This window comes from Falco punctatus, assembly GCF_963210335.1.
Source record: "Falco punctatus genome assembly, chromosome: 12".
NCBI classification, from domain to species: domain Eukaryota; kingdom Metazoa; phylum Chordata; class Aves; order Falconiformes; family Falconidae; genus Falco; species Falco punctatus.
Window position 1 is genome coordinate 30,349,957 of NC_137592.1, and position 17,088 is coordinate 30,367,044.

A 17,088-nucleotide genomic window follows, 5' to 3' on the forward strand; every position below is an offset into this window, starting at 1 on the left:
CAGCTGCTCCCGCCACCTCCCAAAGCAGCTGGATGCTGGTTTGGGCTTTGGGTTTTGGTTGGGGTTTCTTTTGAGATGCTAGTGAGAGATGAGAACTTCGCAAGTGAAATGCCCTGTGACGGAGCTCAGATGAGCCCTGGCTAAAACCTACAAGGTGTGACTGAATTTTGGAGGCAGTAGAACTGTGCTCAGGACAAGAGCAGGTTTTGCCATGTCTGTGACACCATAGCTGTGCCATGCAGAGCAGCACATCTGCACCACACAGGCTGGAAACCGTTAGATTCCTTCCAGAGCTGCTGCTGTGGCAGAGGACGTTCAGCCCTGTGTCTCTTGAAAGACCCGATCTCAAACATACTGTGCAATGGTAGTAATTAACAATGCGCTTGATTTAGAGGTGTGGTTGTGATTACTCATTTGAAAAGGCACTGCGTCTCCACGTGGAGAAGCAAAGTTCTAGTCAGCCTGTCAGACCCCGCTAACCAAGGAGTCAACACCTTGCTGCAGCATTCAGAAATGTCACGCTAAGCCGGCCTGGCTTGTAGCCAGAGAGCGCTGCCCCCACCTCACTTCCTCCTGCTGCACTGGGCCACAATCTTGCAGCCTGCAAGGCAGACAGCATCGTTGTGCAGCAGTGCCAGCCTTCACAGGACAGCTGGCCGGTGGACTGGAACTACCCAGGGAGGCTGTGCTGCACATGCGGAAGTTAAAGAAAGAACTCCTGACAAAATGCAGCTTCTCTCCGCATCAGACAGGCTTGGGTTGGGCTCCCCGCCCTCCAAGAAAAGAATGCATTGGTGGTTCCTTGGAGCAGCAAAGCCTTTCTGGTCTCTACAGCCCAGATTCTCACTCTGATTCTTTCACCCACCTCTCCAGAGCCAGCGGGAGCAGAGTCAGCCATCGGAGCCTGCTTGCGTGTAGCCTCCTCACCCGCCGTATCCAGGGTAGCCCTAGAAAGGAGAGATCCGCTCCTGAGAGAGCCTGCGGTGACAAGGGGACGGTCTGAGCACGCATGTAGTGAAAACGTTCTCCCTGGTGTTTCTACATTGCTACTTGGCGTGTAGCCAGATGTCTCCTCTGACACCCGTCAGGGAAAACCATCCAAATGCCTAAGCTAAGGCAGGACTTACCTGCTTGGGTGACCCGATTGCCTCTTCTAATGTTACTGCCAAGTGTGTTTGATCGATTACTAGCATGTTGGAATGCCGCATTATTGTGCGTTTTGCCTCTTTTTTTTTTAGGCAGAAAGCATGAATGCAAGGCAAATGGGCCAGAGGACCTGACCGAGCTTGCATGGCTGAGAAGCCAGGAGGCTCCCTGGTCGTAGCTCTTGAAGCAAGTCCCGTCTAGATGCCATGGAGTGCCACAACTCTACAGGCATTCCATGTTTCAATAGATCAGTCATGTAAAGCAACCATTGCAGGCAAGGGTTTCACTAACTGTAGGGAAGCTGTCTGGTAGAGTAGGTTTTGGAGATGTAGCTTGTATGTACAAATGACCCTCAATAAATCACATCTAAGGATTTCTCTTGGTGTATTAATATTTGCATTGGTTGCCCAGCAGCCCAACACTGTCCCCGATGGATTAACACTAAAGGTCTCCCAAAATTGTTGGTCCAGTGCTGCAACGTGTCAGTGTATCACGGGACGAAAGGGCGGTGGGTGGGTGGGTGGGGTGAGAACAATCTGGTTCCTGCTCTTAATTTTCTAAACTGTAAAAAGCAAAATTCAGTCAGTCTTTTGGAGGCTCCTGGTCAAATTGCCAAGCTCAGAACCCGTTTCCCCTGTAACCATTAAATACAAAAGTGAAAACCTCTAGTGAAAGTTAGGCTAAAACGACCTGTTGGCACAAAAACTGGGTTAAATTCTTCGTGCTTGCAGTTGCAGAGCAGTACTTATAAAGGCTAATTCTGAAGTGAAATAGCGATAAAATAGACAGACTTTTCTGGAGAAATCGTCCTAATCCACTCTTGTAAACTGGCGGTGCAGGAAACAAGAGTTAAAGGTTCACTCGTTCTAGAGGGTCAGTGTTCTTGTTGTGAAGTGCCTTGAGTTCCGTTTCAGCCTGAGGGATTCTATAAAAACGGCTTTTTGTTGGCATAGTTGAATTTAGAACTACCTTCGTTTCTCTCATACGCACTTACTAGCGGGTCAGATGCTTCTGCGAGACAGAAGCGGCACTGTCCCCGCCGCTCCCGGCACAGCAGCAGGCTGCGCTGGCTTAGCCGCAGGGCCAGGGAAATGGTGGTCCATGACCTCACGCAGCACGTGCCCTCTCTGGCCACGCTGCGCGGTTCAAACCTTGAATTCAGAGGCAGGCGGTGACGGACTGCTCTGACTTGGCGCCCGTGCGGGTCACCGCGCTGGGAGCACAAGGGTTTCCGATGCAAAGAGATCCACCGGAGCGAAGCTTTGTGACTTTTGAGAAAAGCAAAGCGGCCTGGTTTGTGCTGGGGCTTTTCGCCTGTGTTTCAGTCAGCTCTGAGCTCACCCAAAAGCGGCTCGTCGTCGTCCTCATCAAGGGCTCGTCCTTGCCGAGGTGTCTGCAGGACTGATCTCTGTCCAAAGTGCAGGTTGAGAAGGAAATGTGGTGACACAGCGGGACTGGTGCTGCCTGACAAACCACGGGAACTCCCAGCCCCAGATCCACCTGATGACGCGCCTCCAGACTGCAGGCATCTTCCAAGAGACAGCCAGCCCAGGTGACGCCGTGGGGGCCTTCTGCCTGGGATTTCCTCCCTCGGTTAGGAAAGGGAGCAGGAGAAACCCTGCAAAGGGGGAAGGATGTCAGACCTGGAAGGTAGGAGTGCAGTTTGCACAACGGGAAAGCCCTCGCTCGCATCAGGGACTCGCCTCCAAAGTGCCTTAGTCCCAGGGATCTTTTGAGGGATGAGAAGCCTGAGGTGTCACAGGCTGACAGGTGCCCGGCCGACAGCGCGAGTGCCCCCAGCAAAGCAGGCATGTTGCAAAACGCCACGGGCTCCCAGGAGAGCAGGGGCTGGCCAGTGCTCAGCCCTGTGCTGGTGGGCAAGGCTTGGCTTTCCCTGCCCCCTCAGGGTGGACTTCCCCTTCCACCAAGGTGCCGGGGGAAGAAAAAAATCCCAGCAGGACCACTTCAGGTGTGGAAAATTAAGCTGAACCTCTTTCCCCAAAGAGATGTGAGGTTTTTCAGCTTTGCTTAGCAAGAATCTGCCCATCTTTCCTCCTAAAAGAGCCAGCTCGGCGACGTGTCCTGGAAGGGCAACAATGTCCCCCCATGCTGGGGACACCAAATCTGCTCTCACACAGTCTCTGGAGCATCATCAGAGCCCTTAGTGTGCTTGGGACACTGGCTGCCCTCCTTGCATTGGCTGGTTTGGGGGCTTTGTTACTGCTTCTGTGTTAACGCCTGGGTATCATCTGCCCTGTTTTGCACAAGAGCTCACAATCAAGGGAATCGCTGCTGCAAAAGCAAAAAAGAGAAAGCTGAAAAGCGGAAAGATCGCATCACTTTGCTGCACCTGCTGCTGGGGGGCTCTCGCTACCGGGGGCTCTCCGAGGGTGGTGGCCACCCCGCTACGCTCGACAGCTTGCTCCAGCCCGGTTTGCAATCCTGGTAAAATCCAGGCGTTCCCTGACTTTTTGAGGATCTCAAAGGCAAAAGGTATCAGGCCAGGCATGCTGCAGACATGACAGTGCTGTCACTGGCCGTCCTTGGTTCATGAGGTCCTTCCCATGCGCCGCAAAGCCCAGGAAGAGAAACTGAAGGCTAATGGTGGCTGCGGGGAGAAGCTCTGCTCACCGGGTTTGTCCCTCCGGCGCGGGGAGATGGACCTGCCAGAGCCCGGGGTACTTGTCGGGTATGCAGCCTATGCACGTACAACAGGGCTGGGGGGCGCAGCGGCAGCAGGGCTTGTAGTGAGTGCGTGGGGTCTCAGCTGCCGCGCCAGGGGCTGGGGCCACCACCTCCCGGGGACACACAGCCCTCTGGCCAGGTGCGGCGCTCCATCACCTCCCATCCTGAGAGGCACTGCAGGCAGTGATGGAGGGGTGTCACCGAGCCACCCACCGGATCTGGGGAGGCGGGGGCGGTCCTTCTCGCGGCTCAGCGTGACCCTCCAAAGGTGCTCAGCCCATTTCTGCAATGAGCATTGACGAGCTCAGCACTGATGGGTGCCCCGGCTTCTGGGGGCGGCAGCCCTTGCTCAGTCAGCGAAGCCCCAGCTAGCTCGGTGCCTCTGGACAAGGGTGGGAGGCAGGTCTGGGGGGCAGTGGGGGGCTGCGTGGGGGGCTCTCGGCTTGCCATTCCCTCAGCCTGAATTCAGCAGGACCCCATCTTCTTGCCTGATCAAAGACCCCACAGCCCAAGTGTGACTTGCACATCCCTTCTCCATCATGACCCAGAAAGCTGCAGTGCTGGGGGGACAGGACACGTGTCTACCCAGTCCTGCCTGCGTGGAGTCTCTGCTGTGTCTGATATAGAGGCTGAGCACACGCTGACTTCTCTGGGAGCAAAACGGAGGCGCGTCTGGCCTTCATCCCCCTTCCTGGCCTTGGTTCTTCACACACCCAGGAGGTACCAAGCCCTTTGGGGGCCTTTTCTCCCCACCAGCTCCTCAAATGACGCTGATGTCAGCGCTGGGCTCAGCAGCTTTATTGTGAGGAGACAGGCACCGAGCTGCGACGTGGTCTCTGCCATTCCCTAAGAAACCAACTTCAAATAAAAAAAAAAGGAAAAATTAAAAAAAAAAAAAAAAAAAAGCCACAAGAAGGGGAGAGAGAAGGCTGGAGAGCCCGGCAGTGCCCAAGGACCACCACCACGCAGCACCCGCAGGGTCAGAATTACAGGGGTGCGCTGCGGCTTAAGCGAGCAGGAGCAGCCTGCGCCGGGCTGGCGTGGCTGTGCTGCTGTGCCCTGTCCCCACGCTCACGCTGCTCTGCCCTGTCCCCACGCTCAGCCTGACCCCATGGCAGGGGACCGCGGGGTGCACCGCCAGCGTGAAAACACACGTGGCTGGAAGGGAAGGGTTCTCTCCTTTGTGTGTCTTGGAGGAAAAAACAGAAGGTATGGCTGTTTGCAGCACAGCGAGCAAGGCGGGGAATAAAGGATCTGCTCCCGGCCACAGCAGGGGCCTTCTTCAGTGACCCCAACCACCTGGCTGGCTTGCAAACTTAATAAAAATTAACAAATAATAACCGGGAAAATGAAGCAAGGATAAGCTCTTTTCACTACGTCATTGTAATTGCACCGACACCCAGAAATACACAAAAGCCACCCATCAAAGAGAGGCTTCCTTCCCGGTGGCTCGCACTTTCACACTTCTTTCACTCCAACAAACAACAACAAAAAAGAAAAATATAGAAAAAATAAAAATAAATAATTGCAGCAGTTGATGTACAAGCACAGTCTTCCCTTTTCACACATGCGTGGGTTCTGCCTGCCCCGACGTGGCCGGAGCGTCTCCCTGGGGAACAAACTGTTGGTTGTACAAAACACTATGAAGATTTTCTTACAAACATATGCCTGCAGTGTTTACTGGTTGGGGTTTTCTGCAATTTTATTTTCCAATAAAAAGTATATAATATGTAATAATAAAAATGTTACTCAACCTAGTTTCAAACCTAGGGTTTAGGCCCCTACTGGCTTGTAACTTTTACCTACAGTAAAGTCAGTATATGTTTTTATTTTTAGGAGCGGTAAGGTCCAGCTCATAGACTGGTCAGGCTGAAGTCCCTTTCTTCAAACCTTCCTCTTCCCCCTGGAGAAGGAAAACAGAGGTGGGTTACTCAGCTGGGTCTCAACCTTATCCTCGTGGCAGCTCAAGCATCAAAGCATTTCACAGGTGGGCCAGGTCCTGCCTTTTGAGCAGGGAGAACCATGACCACCATCTCCTATGCTCCCCGAGCTTCCCAAAAGCCACCCAGATGGTTTCTGGCAGCAAGTGCCACCTTGTCTCTGGTTTTCAACCACTGCCTGACACGCGCTTCCCCCTGCCTCCGCCAGCACCAAGGGGAGGGATGGCTGTGGCCACCACAAGGACCATTTCCTGAAGCTGTTCTTTCACTTCTTTATTGTTTCTCCCCCTCTGGCCAATTGGTCCTGGGTAACCTTCAGTAGGTCCCGAAGTTTGGTTGTTTCCTGGTCCAGGTCCCTTGTTATATTTTTTACCAGTTTTTCCTACATAGGAGTCAAAAGAAGGCATCTGCCTGAGCCTCCCTTGGCCCTCTGGTGACCTTCCCCCCTCCAGAACATCTCGGGTCACCTCAGGTCTGCACTGAGCCGCCTCGGTGGCCACAAGCCAGCGATGCGCCACTGCTCCAGCGGCGTGCTCAGAGGCCCTACCTGGGAGGTGTCCTTTAAACACCCCTAAAACCCCAAATCCAGGCACCCCCCGGTGACAACAAACAGGCCACAAGCTCTACCTCGTGCACCAAGGGCTTCAGAGTCGAGAGGGAGCACCCACGTCCTCGTGAGCACCTGCTGGCAGGGGCCACTGGGCTTCCTCTCTCACCTGAGGCCACCACCCATCAGGGTGCAGCATCTAGGCTTACCCCCACCCTCACAGCCGGCTGGTGAGCTTCACGGGTGAGCGAGAACGGCTCCCACCAGGGCAGCGTGCCCCCTGGGCTTTGCCGGGGATGCGCAATAGAGCTCGTTGCATGTGACAAACTGACAGGGGGCAGCAGGCAATGAAGAGGTCCGCCAGGCAGCTCGCTTTCCAAATGCGGACGCTCATCTCCCCCCGAGCTCTCCCCATGGCCAGCCCCACGGATCCCACACAATTCAGCCACCCGCCCCATCTCTCTGAGGGGAGCAGGTTTGCAGGCGCTTGCCTGACCTGCAGCTGCTCCACCTCCTTCTGCAAGGCTGCCGCTTTGAGCTCCAGGCTCTTCCTCTGCCGCTCCTCTTGCTGCAGCACCTTTGACTTCTCAGACAGCTTGTTCGTCAGCTTGGCGTACTCCTCCCGCAACCTGGCCAGCTCAGGGTTGTGCCTGCACCAAGAGAAGCAGCGTTATTCCAGCCCGCAGGCCAGTCAAGCATCCCTGGCGTTACCCAGGGGGAACACATCCTCCTGTGGGCCTGGTAGCAGGGCTTGAAACATCTCAGCGGTGGCGTTCGCCTGTTTCTGGGACACGCCTGGTCCTTCAGGGATGGGGTGCAGAGAGCTGGCACATCACTTTTCAAAAGCTGCGTTTCCATCACAGGAGACATTCCTTTCTCATGAAGGAGAAGTCGCAAGGATCTGTGTTCCCAGACACAGGAGAAAGCACTCTAGGCAGCTGGAGTCTGCTCTGTAATTAGTTGGGCGCTGTTAATCACCAGCCATTTCAGACCTTCTATAGAAAGGAGCGTGAAATTCTTCTCCCTAGCTCCTGTTTGTTCTGTATGCACCAGGCAGGTCTCGGTTCTCTGCAGCACCGCTCCCATCAAGGAGCCAGCTACGTTTCTTCTGAAGCTGGTGAGCACAAGCTCCCCGAAGTGGGGAGCAATGCTGCAGCGCCTTCTGGTCCCCTCTGCCCCCCTCCGCTGGCATCGGCACAGGTGACCCCAAAGCAGAGAGGGTTTCCCCTGCCCTTCCACTTGGGAAAAACATCCTCGTTTCCCCTGCCAGGCCCCCAAAAGCCATTTGGCAATCTCTTCCTCACTCCCTCCTCTACCTCCAGCTAGCTGGGGTGCCTGTAGAAGCACCCTCCAGAAAGCGGGTGGCCAAGCCTGATGGACAGCCACCCCCAGGGCTTGCCAGAGGGCGGCCCCAGGCTCTGCCCCCCGCCCCAGTCTTACTTGCTCTCCATCCAGCTGCTGGTCTGGTAGAGGGCATCCCTCAGCATGGAGTTCTCCTGCTGCAGGCGAGCCAGCTGCGTGTTGGGTCTGTTCTCCAGCTGCTCCTGCAGGGTCCGGATCTAGGGAGAGCCCAACAGGGGTTAATGCCGCCACCGCCGGTCCCTCTGCTCTCTCCTGAGAAGCCCACCCCATGAGCAAGAGGGACTGGCAAGGAAGCCACAGCGAGGTGTCTGCTGATGCTGAGAGCCCCGGGGCTGCCGCATCCCATGAGGATGCTCCCACATCCCTCTTCTAGCTTGAGCACCACGGCTCAGGAGCACTGCGGGGCTCTCGCCCCTCCCTGAGGCTCTGGTCCCCTCGTCCACCTCGGTCTTCTCCAAAAGACCAGGCACCTGCCACCGAAGGCCAGCCGTCAGACACCGGCAACAGAGCAGCGTGTGGGGCTCACCTTGTCCTGGAGCTCCTGCGTTTTCTGGACATGGTCCTGGTAGCTGGCCTGCATGCGTGCCTGCACCGCTGCCATCTCCTGCTCGCGGGCCAGCAGCTGCCCCTTCAGCTTGCCCTCCACAGCCATCACCTTAGCCCGCTCGGCCACCAGCTCCTTCGAGGAGAGAAGCCACCCGGTCAGTCCTCAGCGTAGGAATTTCCCTACTTTAAGGGGACTTGAAACAAATGGCCTCCGAGCTCAGAAGGCTTTAAAAAGTGTAACTCCTTCGGAGGTGCCCCCATGCCGTGAGGGGCAGGGCCCGTGCCAGGGGTGCCGGGAGGGCTGCGCGGCACTTACCTTGCTCAGCTCCCGCCTCTTGTTTCTGGCAGCGGCTGCAGCCTCCTGCTCAGTGGCGAGCTGCTTCTCCTTCTCCTCCAGCCGGCGTTTCAGGACAGCGACCGGGCCACCCTTCTGCATGGCCTGCCGGCACAGGGTGGCACATCAGCGGGGACCGCCACCGACCGATCCAACCCCTCCCCCCCACACGCACAGGGTCCTGCCCTCTGCTCCAGGGAAAATTCAGCTCCCGTCTCTAAGGCTGACCCTCGGGGGACAGCCTGCCCGAAAACGGGCTGCCTTCACCCCTGCGCACCCCCCGAGGCTCGGCCCAGCCCTGGCGGCCACGGCGGTGCTGGCAGCCCTACCGTGTGCCAGGTGTCCTGGACGATGCCCGCTTTCTCCCTCAGGATCTCCATGAGCCGCTGGGCCTCCCCCTCGCTGAACACCGTGCTGCTGACTGTGGACACAAGCGTCTTGTAGGGCAGGTAGAGGGGCCCATCCGAGTCCGCAGGTGCTGGGGAGGAGAGAGGAGGGGTTGGGAGCGCTCGAGCCAACGGCAGGGCTGAGTAGCATCACCTCAGTTGACTTCAACCCCGTAACTGCCATTTCACGCCAGCAACCGCCCAGATGTCCACAGCCAAGTTTGATACCTCTCTAACTGAAAGCAATGTGACGAGCGCTGGGGACGGCGCTCACCACAGACAAGCGTTCCCTGAGCCAGCTGCCACCTCTGCCTGGCTCTGCTACTGCTCCTGCCGCCCTGCCACCGCCCTCCATCACACTGAGCGTTTCCAGCCGGAGCTGGGCACGCTTTGCTAATGCCAGGGAGCAGAGACATGGTGGGCATCAGAAGCTGGACTCCATCGTGACACAGCCTCGCTGGGGGACGTCGCTCCACGCAGCGGTGCCGGTGGCGCAGAGCAGCAAGGTCGTCTCCTGCCTTTCACTAGGCAGGTTCGTTCCAGCTCTTTCTTTGCTAAGGGAACGAGATGACTCCAGCCCTTCTCCGATCCCTCTGCCGGCTTACTCGACGGGGAAATACGCAGAGGAACTTGGCCTTACCTGGCTCGCGTTTCTTCTTGGATGCAGCTGCCTTCTTGACAGGTCCATTAGGCTTCTGCTCCTCATGGGTTGGAAGAACATTTGGTATCTTGATGGTGACGGAGCTGACAGCTGGAGCACTTTGGTGCTGCTCTGCGATCTTTCCATTTGGTTTCTCTTCCTTTTCCTTTCCTTTTTTCTCAACAGCTTCCTCTTTCTGCTTTTTCTCTTTTTCCTTCTGCTGGGTGGTCTTATTGTATTTGCCTTGCTTGGCCAAGGCTTCCTCAGAAGGAAGGAGGACCTTCTCCAGGAAGGAGAACAGGAAGATCCCAATGGCCAATACCACCATCAAACCTCCACAGACTACATCATCCAGTGTCGGAGGGTCATAGACATCCATCGTGCCTTATTATTCTGTGCCTGCAGGACACCAGAACAACAGTTAGTGGGGACAACAAGGAGGTGCAACAGCCTCTCTGTGAGCAGCGAGTCTCCTATGTCCATCTGTGTTTTCAAATGGTACCACGCTCCAAAAAGTGCTCAGGATTCACATACCTCTGGTGAGGGCAACCTGACGACACCCCACCCCGCACCCCAGGTTTGTGCTCCTGCGCAGCGCAGCACAGCGCACGGTGCTCCATCCGCACCGCAGGGACCGCTTGCGCTGGCTGCAGCAATCTCCAGAAGAACCAAAGAGGGGGAAGAAAAAAGCAGGGGTGCAATCAGAGACATTCATGAGCACAGTGCCCATGACATGTCCAATGGGACGCTTTTGCATGACCTTGGGCAATACCTGCAGCCCTGCGGCAGTAAGAGAGCCCGTTTTCAGACTGCCTGGTGCAGTTTGGCCAAGACCTGGGCTCTTGCTGGGGCATCTGGCCTTTTCTCTGCACCCAGGCGCAGGTGGAAGTGCATCCAGGGTCTCAGCTTTGGAATAAAACACCCCCCTGGAAGGGGAAAGCATTCACGGGAGAGCTTTCCCCAGCTTTGCAACAGCCTTGGCCGCCTCCCTTTGCCACCCGCGCCCTGCGGCACTGCTGGCCTCTGCCCAGCCTGGCAGGGAGGATGCGCGGTGACTGCATCCCACTGGGTCGCTGCTCCCAGCTGCCAGTGACGAGAACCAGCCCAGCAATGATGCTACAGACAGCACACAGAGAACCAAGATGCTACCAGCTCCTTGAGATGCAAACACCAAGAAAAGGCCTAAGTTCAAGCCAAAGCAAAGCAAAGCGTGGTCATTAACCGTCTCATCTCCCCGGCAGATGCCCGCAGGAAGAAACGAGACTTGCAAAGGGAGTGCTGGATGTGGCACTTCTCTTTCCACCTCTGCCATTAACTGGCGGGCAAACCGGGCACAGGGTCCTTTCCCACCCTCCTCTCCACGCTCAGGTTCTCCACCCATAACACACGGAGCAGCAACGGAGACCGTACTGCCTGGTCTGAGACCGGGCAGGCGCGGTGCAGCCCCACGCGGAGGAAGATGCTGCTGCCTGCACTCTTCTTAACCGCTAACCGAACCCCGTCCCGAGTCTGGAAGCCAGGCTCTTCCCCGCTGTCCCGCTCGCGCGTTTCCCCCGTGGGGGCATCACCTCCACGTGGCTCACAACCCCCCAGATGCTGCAGTCAGGCAGTTCATCTGCGCAGGGGCACTCCCCAGGAGGTGCCAGGCTGCGCTTTCTCGTGACCAACGCATCAAGCCCTCGGCTATCAGAAGTTCCCACCCCGCGCCTAACTGAAAACATTTTCAAATTTCCTCTTGAAGAGGCTGCAGGTTGAGGAAGGAGGGAGGGGCTGCAAAGGGAGGAGGCAAAATTAAGGCTATAACTAAGGAGATCAGCATCTTTTCAAAACCTCGGTGCTCGCAGGGAGAGACCTCAGAGCCTTTCCCTTTCTAACAGCCGACAGCGGCGAACTCACTCCCAGCCGAATCCGCACCGGTGCAGCCAGGGGGACACAGTGCAAGGAAAATGTCACCTGCAGCCCCCAGGGGGGGGGTTGAGGGATGTTTCAACCAGCAGCCCAGCTCTCCCTGCCCGCCTCTCCAAGCACCCCAGCCGAAGCAGCAGAGAGCTGGCAGGCGGGCACGCTGCCAACGCCAGCTGGAACCAGCCTCCCCCGGCAGGGCCACCTTCCTACCCCAGGGCACCGCTCGAGATCCCAGCTGATACTACAGGCATCGCTACCCCAGGTCCACCCAGGCCGTTTCGATTTCAACGGCCTCAGCCGGCTCCATCCCAGCACAGCTGGTGCCAGCTCCCTCCCTCCTGACAACGCAGCATCACTTTGGGATGGTCCCCATCGGGACAGAGGGATTATTCCTAACCTGCAGGGTGAAAAGGGCTGCTTTTCCTCTTCCTGGCAGGAAATAGAAGCGAGGGTCCAGAGAACATGTACCCACGTCCTTCTGCTGGCTTTAGGGCCAGACCAATGCTCCCCGGAGCTGTTCCGGGGCGGAACTGAGCGCCCTGCATTCCTCACCTGGCAACCCCAATGTGCCGGTACCAACAGAGCTGCTGACCTCACAATGCCATCGCCAACAGAGCTGCTGACCTCACACTGCCACCACCAGTAGAACCCTGACCTCCTGTTGCCACCGCCAACAGAGCTCCTGACCTCCTGTTGCCACCGCCAACAGAGCTGCTGACCTCACACTGCCACCACCAGTAGAACTCCTGACCTCGCGCTGCCACCGTGGCAGACTTAGGCCAAAATTTGCAGCTCCAGCTTAGGGCAAGGGCATCGCCGACTGATGGCAAACGCCCTCCAACCCCACCAGCTGCTCCCGCCACCTCCCAAAGCAGCTGGATGCTGGTTTGGGCTTTGGGTTTTGGTTGGGGTTTCTTTTGAGATGCTAGTGAGAGATGAGAACTTCGCAAGTGAAATGCCCTGTGACGGAGCTCAGATGAGCCCTGGCTAAAACCTACAAGGTGTGACTGAATTTTGGAGGCAGTAGAACTGTGCTCAGGACAAGAGCAGGTTTTGCCATGTCTGTGACACCATAGCTGTGCCATGCAGAGCAGCACATCTGCACCACACAGGCTGGAAACCGTTAGATTCCTTCCAGAGCTGCTGCTGTGGCAGAGGACGTTCAGCCCTGTGTCTCTTGAAAGACCCGATCTCAAACATACTGTGCAATGGTAGTAATTAACAATGCGCTTGATTTAGAGGTGTGGTTGTGATTACTCATTTGAAAAGGCACTGCGTCTCCACGTGGAGAAGCAAAGTTCTAGTCAGCCTGTCAGACCCCGCTAACCAAGGAGTCAACACCTTGCTGCAGCATTCAGAAATGTCACGCTAAGCCGGCCTGGCTTGTAGCCAGAGAGCGCTGCCCCCACCTCGCTTCCTCCTGCTGCACTGGGCCACAATCTTGCAGCCTGCAAGGCAGACAGCATCGTTGTGCAGCAGTGCCAGCCTTCACAGGACAGCTGGCCGGTGGACTGGAACTACCCAGGGAGGCTGTGCTGCACATGCGGAAGTTAAAGAAAGAACTCCTGACAAAATGCAGCTTCTCTCCGCATCAGACAGGCTTGGGTTGGGCTCCCCGCCCTCCAAGAAAAGAATGCATTGGTGGTTCCTTGGAGCAGCAAAGCCTTTCTGGTCTCTACAGCCCAGATTCTCACTCTGATTCTTTCACCCACCTCTCCAGAGCCAGCGGGAGCAGAGTCAGCCATCGGAGCCTGCTTGCGTGTAGCCTCCTCACCCGCCGTATCCAGGGTAGCCCTAGAAAGGAGAGATCCGCTCCTGAGAGAGCCTGCGGTGACAAGGGGACGGTCTGAGCACGCATGTAGTGAAAACGTTCTCCCTGGTGTTTCTACATTGCTACTTGGCGTGTAGCCAGATGTCTCCTCTGACACCCGTCAGGGAAAACCATCCAAATGCCTAAGCTAAGGCAGGACTTACCTGCTTGGGTGACCCGATTGCCTCTTCTAATGTTACTGCCAAGTGTGTTTGATCGATTACTAGCATGTTGGAATGCCGCATTATTGTGCGTTTTGCCTCTTTTTTTTTTAGGCAGAAAGCATGAATGCCAAGCAAATGGGCCAGAGGACCTGACCGAGCTTGCATGGCTGAGAAGCCAGGAGGCTCCCTGGTCGTAGCTCTTGAAGCAAGTCCCGTCTAGATGCCATGGAGTGCCACAACTCTACAGGCATTCCATGTTTCAATAGATCAGTCATGTAAAGCAACCATTGCAGGCAAGGGTTTCACTAACTGTAGGGAAGCTGTCTGGTAGAGTAGGTTTTGGAGATGTAGCTCGTATGTACAAATGACCCTCAATAAATCACATCTAAGGATTTCTCTTGGTGTATTAATATTTGCATTGGTTGCCCAGCAGCCCAACACTGTCCCCGATGGATTAACACTAAAGGTCTCCCAAAATTGTTGGTCCAGTGCTGCAACGTGTCAGTGTATCACGGGACGAAAGGGCGGTGGGTGGGTGGGTGGGGTGAGAACAATCTGGTTCCTGCTCTTAATTTTCTAAACTGTAAAAAGCAAAATTCAGTCAGTCTTTTGGAGGCTCCTGGTCAAATTGCCAAGCTCAGAACCCGTTTCCCCTGTAACCATTAAATACAAAAGTGAAAACCTCTAGTGAAAGTTAGGCTAAAACGACCTGTTGGCACAAAAACTGGGTTAAATTCTTCGTGCTTGCAGTTGCAGAGCAGTACTTATAAAGGCTAATTCTGAAGTGAAATAGCGATAAAATAGACAGACTTTTCTGGAGAAATCGTCCTAATCCACTCTTGTAAACTGGCGGTGCAGGAAACAAGAGTTAAAGGTTCACTCGTTCTAGAGGGTCAGTGTTCTTGTTGTGAAGTGCCTTGAGTTCCCTTTCAGCCTGAGGGATTCTATAAAAACGGCTTTTTGTTGGCATAGTTGAATTTAGAACTACCTTCGTTTCTCTCATACGCACTTACTAGCGGGTCAGATGCTTCTGCGAGACAGAAGCGGCACTGTCCCCGCCGCTCCCGGCACAGCAGCAGGCTGCGCTGGCTTAGCCGCAGGGCCAGGGAAATGGTGGTCCATGACCTCACGCAGCACGTGCCCTCTCTGGCCACGCTGCGCGGTTCAAACCTTGAATTCAGAGGCAGGCGGTGACGGACTGCTCTGACTTGGCGCCCGTGCGGGTCACCGCGCTGGGAGCACAAGGGTTTCCGATGCAAAGAGATCCACCGGAGCGAAGCTTTGTGACTTTTGAGAAAAGCAAAGCGGCCTGGTTTGTGCTGGGGCTTTTCGCCTGTGTTTCAGTCAGCTCTGAGCTCACCCAAAAGCGGCTCGTCGTCGTCCTCATCAAGGGCTCGTCCTTGCCGAGGTGTCTGCAGGACTGATCTCTGTCCAAAGTGCAGGTTGAGAAGGAAATGTGGTGACACAGCGGGACTGGTGCTGCCTGACAAACCACGGGAACTCCCAGCCCCAGATCCACCTGATGACGCGCCTCCAGACTGCAGGCATCTTCCAAGAGACAGCCAGCCCAGGTGACGCCGTGGGGGCCTTCTGCCTGGGATTTCCTCCCTCGGTTAGGAAAGGGAGCAGGAGAAACCCTGCAAAGGGGGAAGGATGTCAGACCTGGAAGGTAGGAGTGCAGTTTGCACAACGGGAAAGCCCTCGCTCGCATCAGGGACTCGCCTCCAAAGTGCCTTAGTCCCAGGGATCTTTTGAGGGATGAGAAGCCTGAGGTGTCACAGGCTGACAGGTGCCCGGCCGACAGCGCGAGTGCCCCCAGCAAAGCAGGCATGTTGCAAAACGCCACGGGCTCCCAGGAGAGCAGGGGCTGGCCAGTGCTCAGCCCTGTGCTGGTGGGCAAGGCTTGGCTTTCCCTGCCCCCTCAGGGTGGACTTCCCCTTCCACCAAGGTGCCGGGGGAAGAAAAAAATCCCAGCAGGACCACTTCAGGTGTGGAAAATTAAGCTGAACCTCTTTCCCCAAAGAGATGTGAGGTTTTTCAGCTTTGCTTAGCAAGAATCTGCCCATCTTTCCTCCTAAAAGAGCCAGCTCGGCGACGTGTCCTGGAAGGGCAACAATGTCCCCCCATGCTGGGGACACCAAATCTGCTCTCACACAGTCTCTGGAGCATCATCAGAGCCCTTAGTGTGCTTGGGACACTGGCTGCCCTCCTTGCATTGGCTGGTTTGGGGGCTTTGTTACTGCTTCTGTGTTAACGCCTGGGTATCATCTGCCCTGTTTTGCACAAGAGCTCACAATCAAGGGAATCGCTGCTGCAAAAGCAAAAAAGAGAAAGCTGAAAAGCGGAAAGATCGCATCACTTTGCTGCACCTGCTGCTGGGGGGCTCTCGCTACCGGGGGCTCTCCGAGGGTGGTGGCCACCCCGCTACGCTCGACAGCTTGCTCCAGCCCGGTTTGCAATCCTGGTAAAATCCAGGCGTTCCCTGACTTTTTGAGGATCTCAAAGGCAAAAGGTATCAGGCCAGGCATGCTGCAGACATGACAGTGCTGTCACTGGCCGTCCTTGGTTCATGAGGTCCTTCCCATGCGCCGCAAAGCCCAGGAAGAGAAACTGAAGGCTAATGGTGGCTGCGGGGAGAAGCTCTGCTCACCGGGTTTGTCCCTCCGGCGCGGGGAGATGGACCTGCCAGAGCCCGGGGTACTTGTCGGGTATGCAGCCTATGCACGTACAACAGGGCTGGGGGGCGCAGCGGCAGCAGGGCTTGTAGTGAGTGCGTGGGGTCTCAGCTGCCGCGCCAGGGGCTGGGGCCACCACCTCCCGGGGACACACAGCCCTCTGGCCAGGTGCGGCGCTCCATCACCTCCCATCCTGAGAGGCACTGCAGGCAGTGATGGAGGGGTGTCACCGAGCCACCCACCGGATCTGGGGAGGCGGGGGCGGTCCTTCTCGCGGCTCAGCGTGACCCTCCAAAGGTGCTCAGCCCATTTCTGCAATGAGCATTGACGAGCTCAGCACTGATGGGTGCCCCGGCTTCTGGGGGCGGCAGCCCTTGCTCAGTCAGCGAAGCCCCAGCTAGCTCGGTGCCTCTGGACAAGGGTGGGAGGCAGGTCTGGGGGGCAGTGGGGGGCTGCGTGGGGGGCTCTCGGCTTGCCATTCCCTCAGCCTGAATTCAGCAGGACCCCATCTTCTTGCCTGATCAAAGACCCCACAGCCCAAGTGTGACTTGCACATCCCTTCTCCATCATGACCCAGAAAGCTGCAGTGCTGGGGGGACAGGACACGTGTCTACCCAGTCCTGCCTGCGTGGAGTCTCTGCTGTGTCTGATATAGAGGCTGAGCACACGCTGACTTCTCTGGGAGCAAAACGGAGGCGCGTCTGGCCTTCATCCCCCTTCCTGGCCTTGGTTCTTCACACACCCAGGAGGTACCAAGCCCTTTGGGGGCCTTTTCTCCCCACCAGCTCCTCAAATGACGCTGATGTCAGCGCTGGGCTCAGCAGCTTTATTGTGAGGAGACAGGCACCGAGCTGCGACGTGGTCTCTGCCATTCCCTAAGAAACCAACTTCAAATAAAAAAAAAAGGAAAAATTAAAAAAAAAAAAAAAAAAAAGCCACAAGAAGGGG

At 56.3% G+C, this 17,088-nt stretch overlaps 2 protein-coding genes across 4 annotated transcripts; both read right to left on the reverse strand.

The window, feature by feature from the left end:
- Nucleotides 1-7,473: 7,473 nt before the first annotated feature.
- LOC308072077 (ribosome-binding protein 1-like) lies at nt 7,474-9,926 on the reverse strand. The gene is made up of 5 exons (XM_080408425.1): nt 9,587-9,926; nt 8,890-9,038; nt 8,543-8,665; nt 8,207-8,359; nt 7,474-7,877 (listed from the first exon to the last, which is right to left on the reverse strand). Exons 1-5 carry the CDS (start codon nt 9,912-9,914, stop codon nt 7,755-7,757), a joined length of 876 nt encoding a protein of 291 aa, XP_080264551.1. The 5' UTR covers nt 9,915-9,926; the 3' UTR covers nt 7,474-7,754.
- Nucleotides 9,927-10,680: 754 nt separating this feature from the next.
- LOC308071829 (uncharacterized protein) lies at nt 10,681-14,154 on the reverse strand. Of its 3 annotated transcripts, none has more exons than XR_013931322.1 (2): nt 12,179-14,154; nt 10,681-12,115 (listed from the first exon to the last, which is right to left on the reverse strand). XR_013931322.1 is itself a non-coding variant. In XM_080407846.1 (2 exons), exons 1-2 carry the CDS (start codon nt 12,574-12,576, stop codon nt 11,573-11,575), a joined length of 909 nt encoding a protein of 302 aa, XP_080263972.1. In that variant the 5' UTR covers nt 12,577-14,154; the 3' UTR covers nt 11,031-11,572. The 3 variants fall into 3 exon arrangements, 1 of the variants encoding a protein (XP_080263972.1); XR_013931323.1 differs by having other exon boundaries at nt 12,147-14,154; XM_080407846.1 differs by having other exon boundaries at nt 11,031-12,115; nt 12,211-14,154.
- Between the last annotated feature and the right edge of the window lie 2,934 nt (nt 14,155-17,088).

Coding starts and splice junctions, on each gene's coding strand:
- LOC308071829 (XM_080407846.1), bottom strand. CDS start 12,576: ATGGCACAGCTATGGTGTCACAGACATGGCAAAACCTGCTCTTGTCCT. Junction 12,116..12,210: donor ACTGGTGGTGGCAGTGTGAG/GTCAGCAGCTCT, acceptor TGGCAGTGTGAG/GTCAGCAGCTCTGTTGGCGA.
- LOC308072077 (XM_080408425.1), bottom strand. CDS start 9,914: ATGGTGGTATTGGCCATTGGGATCTTCCTGTTCTCCTTCCTGGAGAAG. Junction 8,666..8,889: donor TCCAGGACACCTGGCACACG/GTAGGGCTGCCA, acceptor CTGTGCCGGCAG/GCCATGCAGAAGGGTGGCCC. Junction 8,360..8,542: donor AGAGGCGGGAGCTGAGCAAG/GTAAGTGCCGCG, acceptor CTCTCCTCGAAG/GAGCTGGTGGCCGAGCGGGC.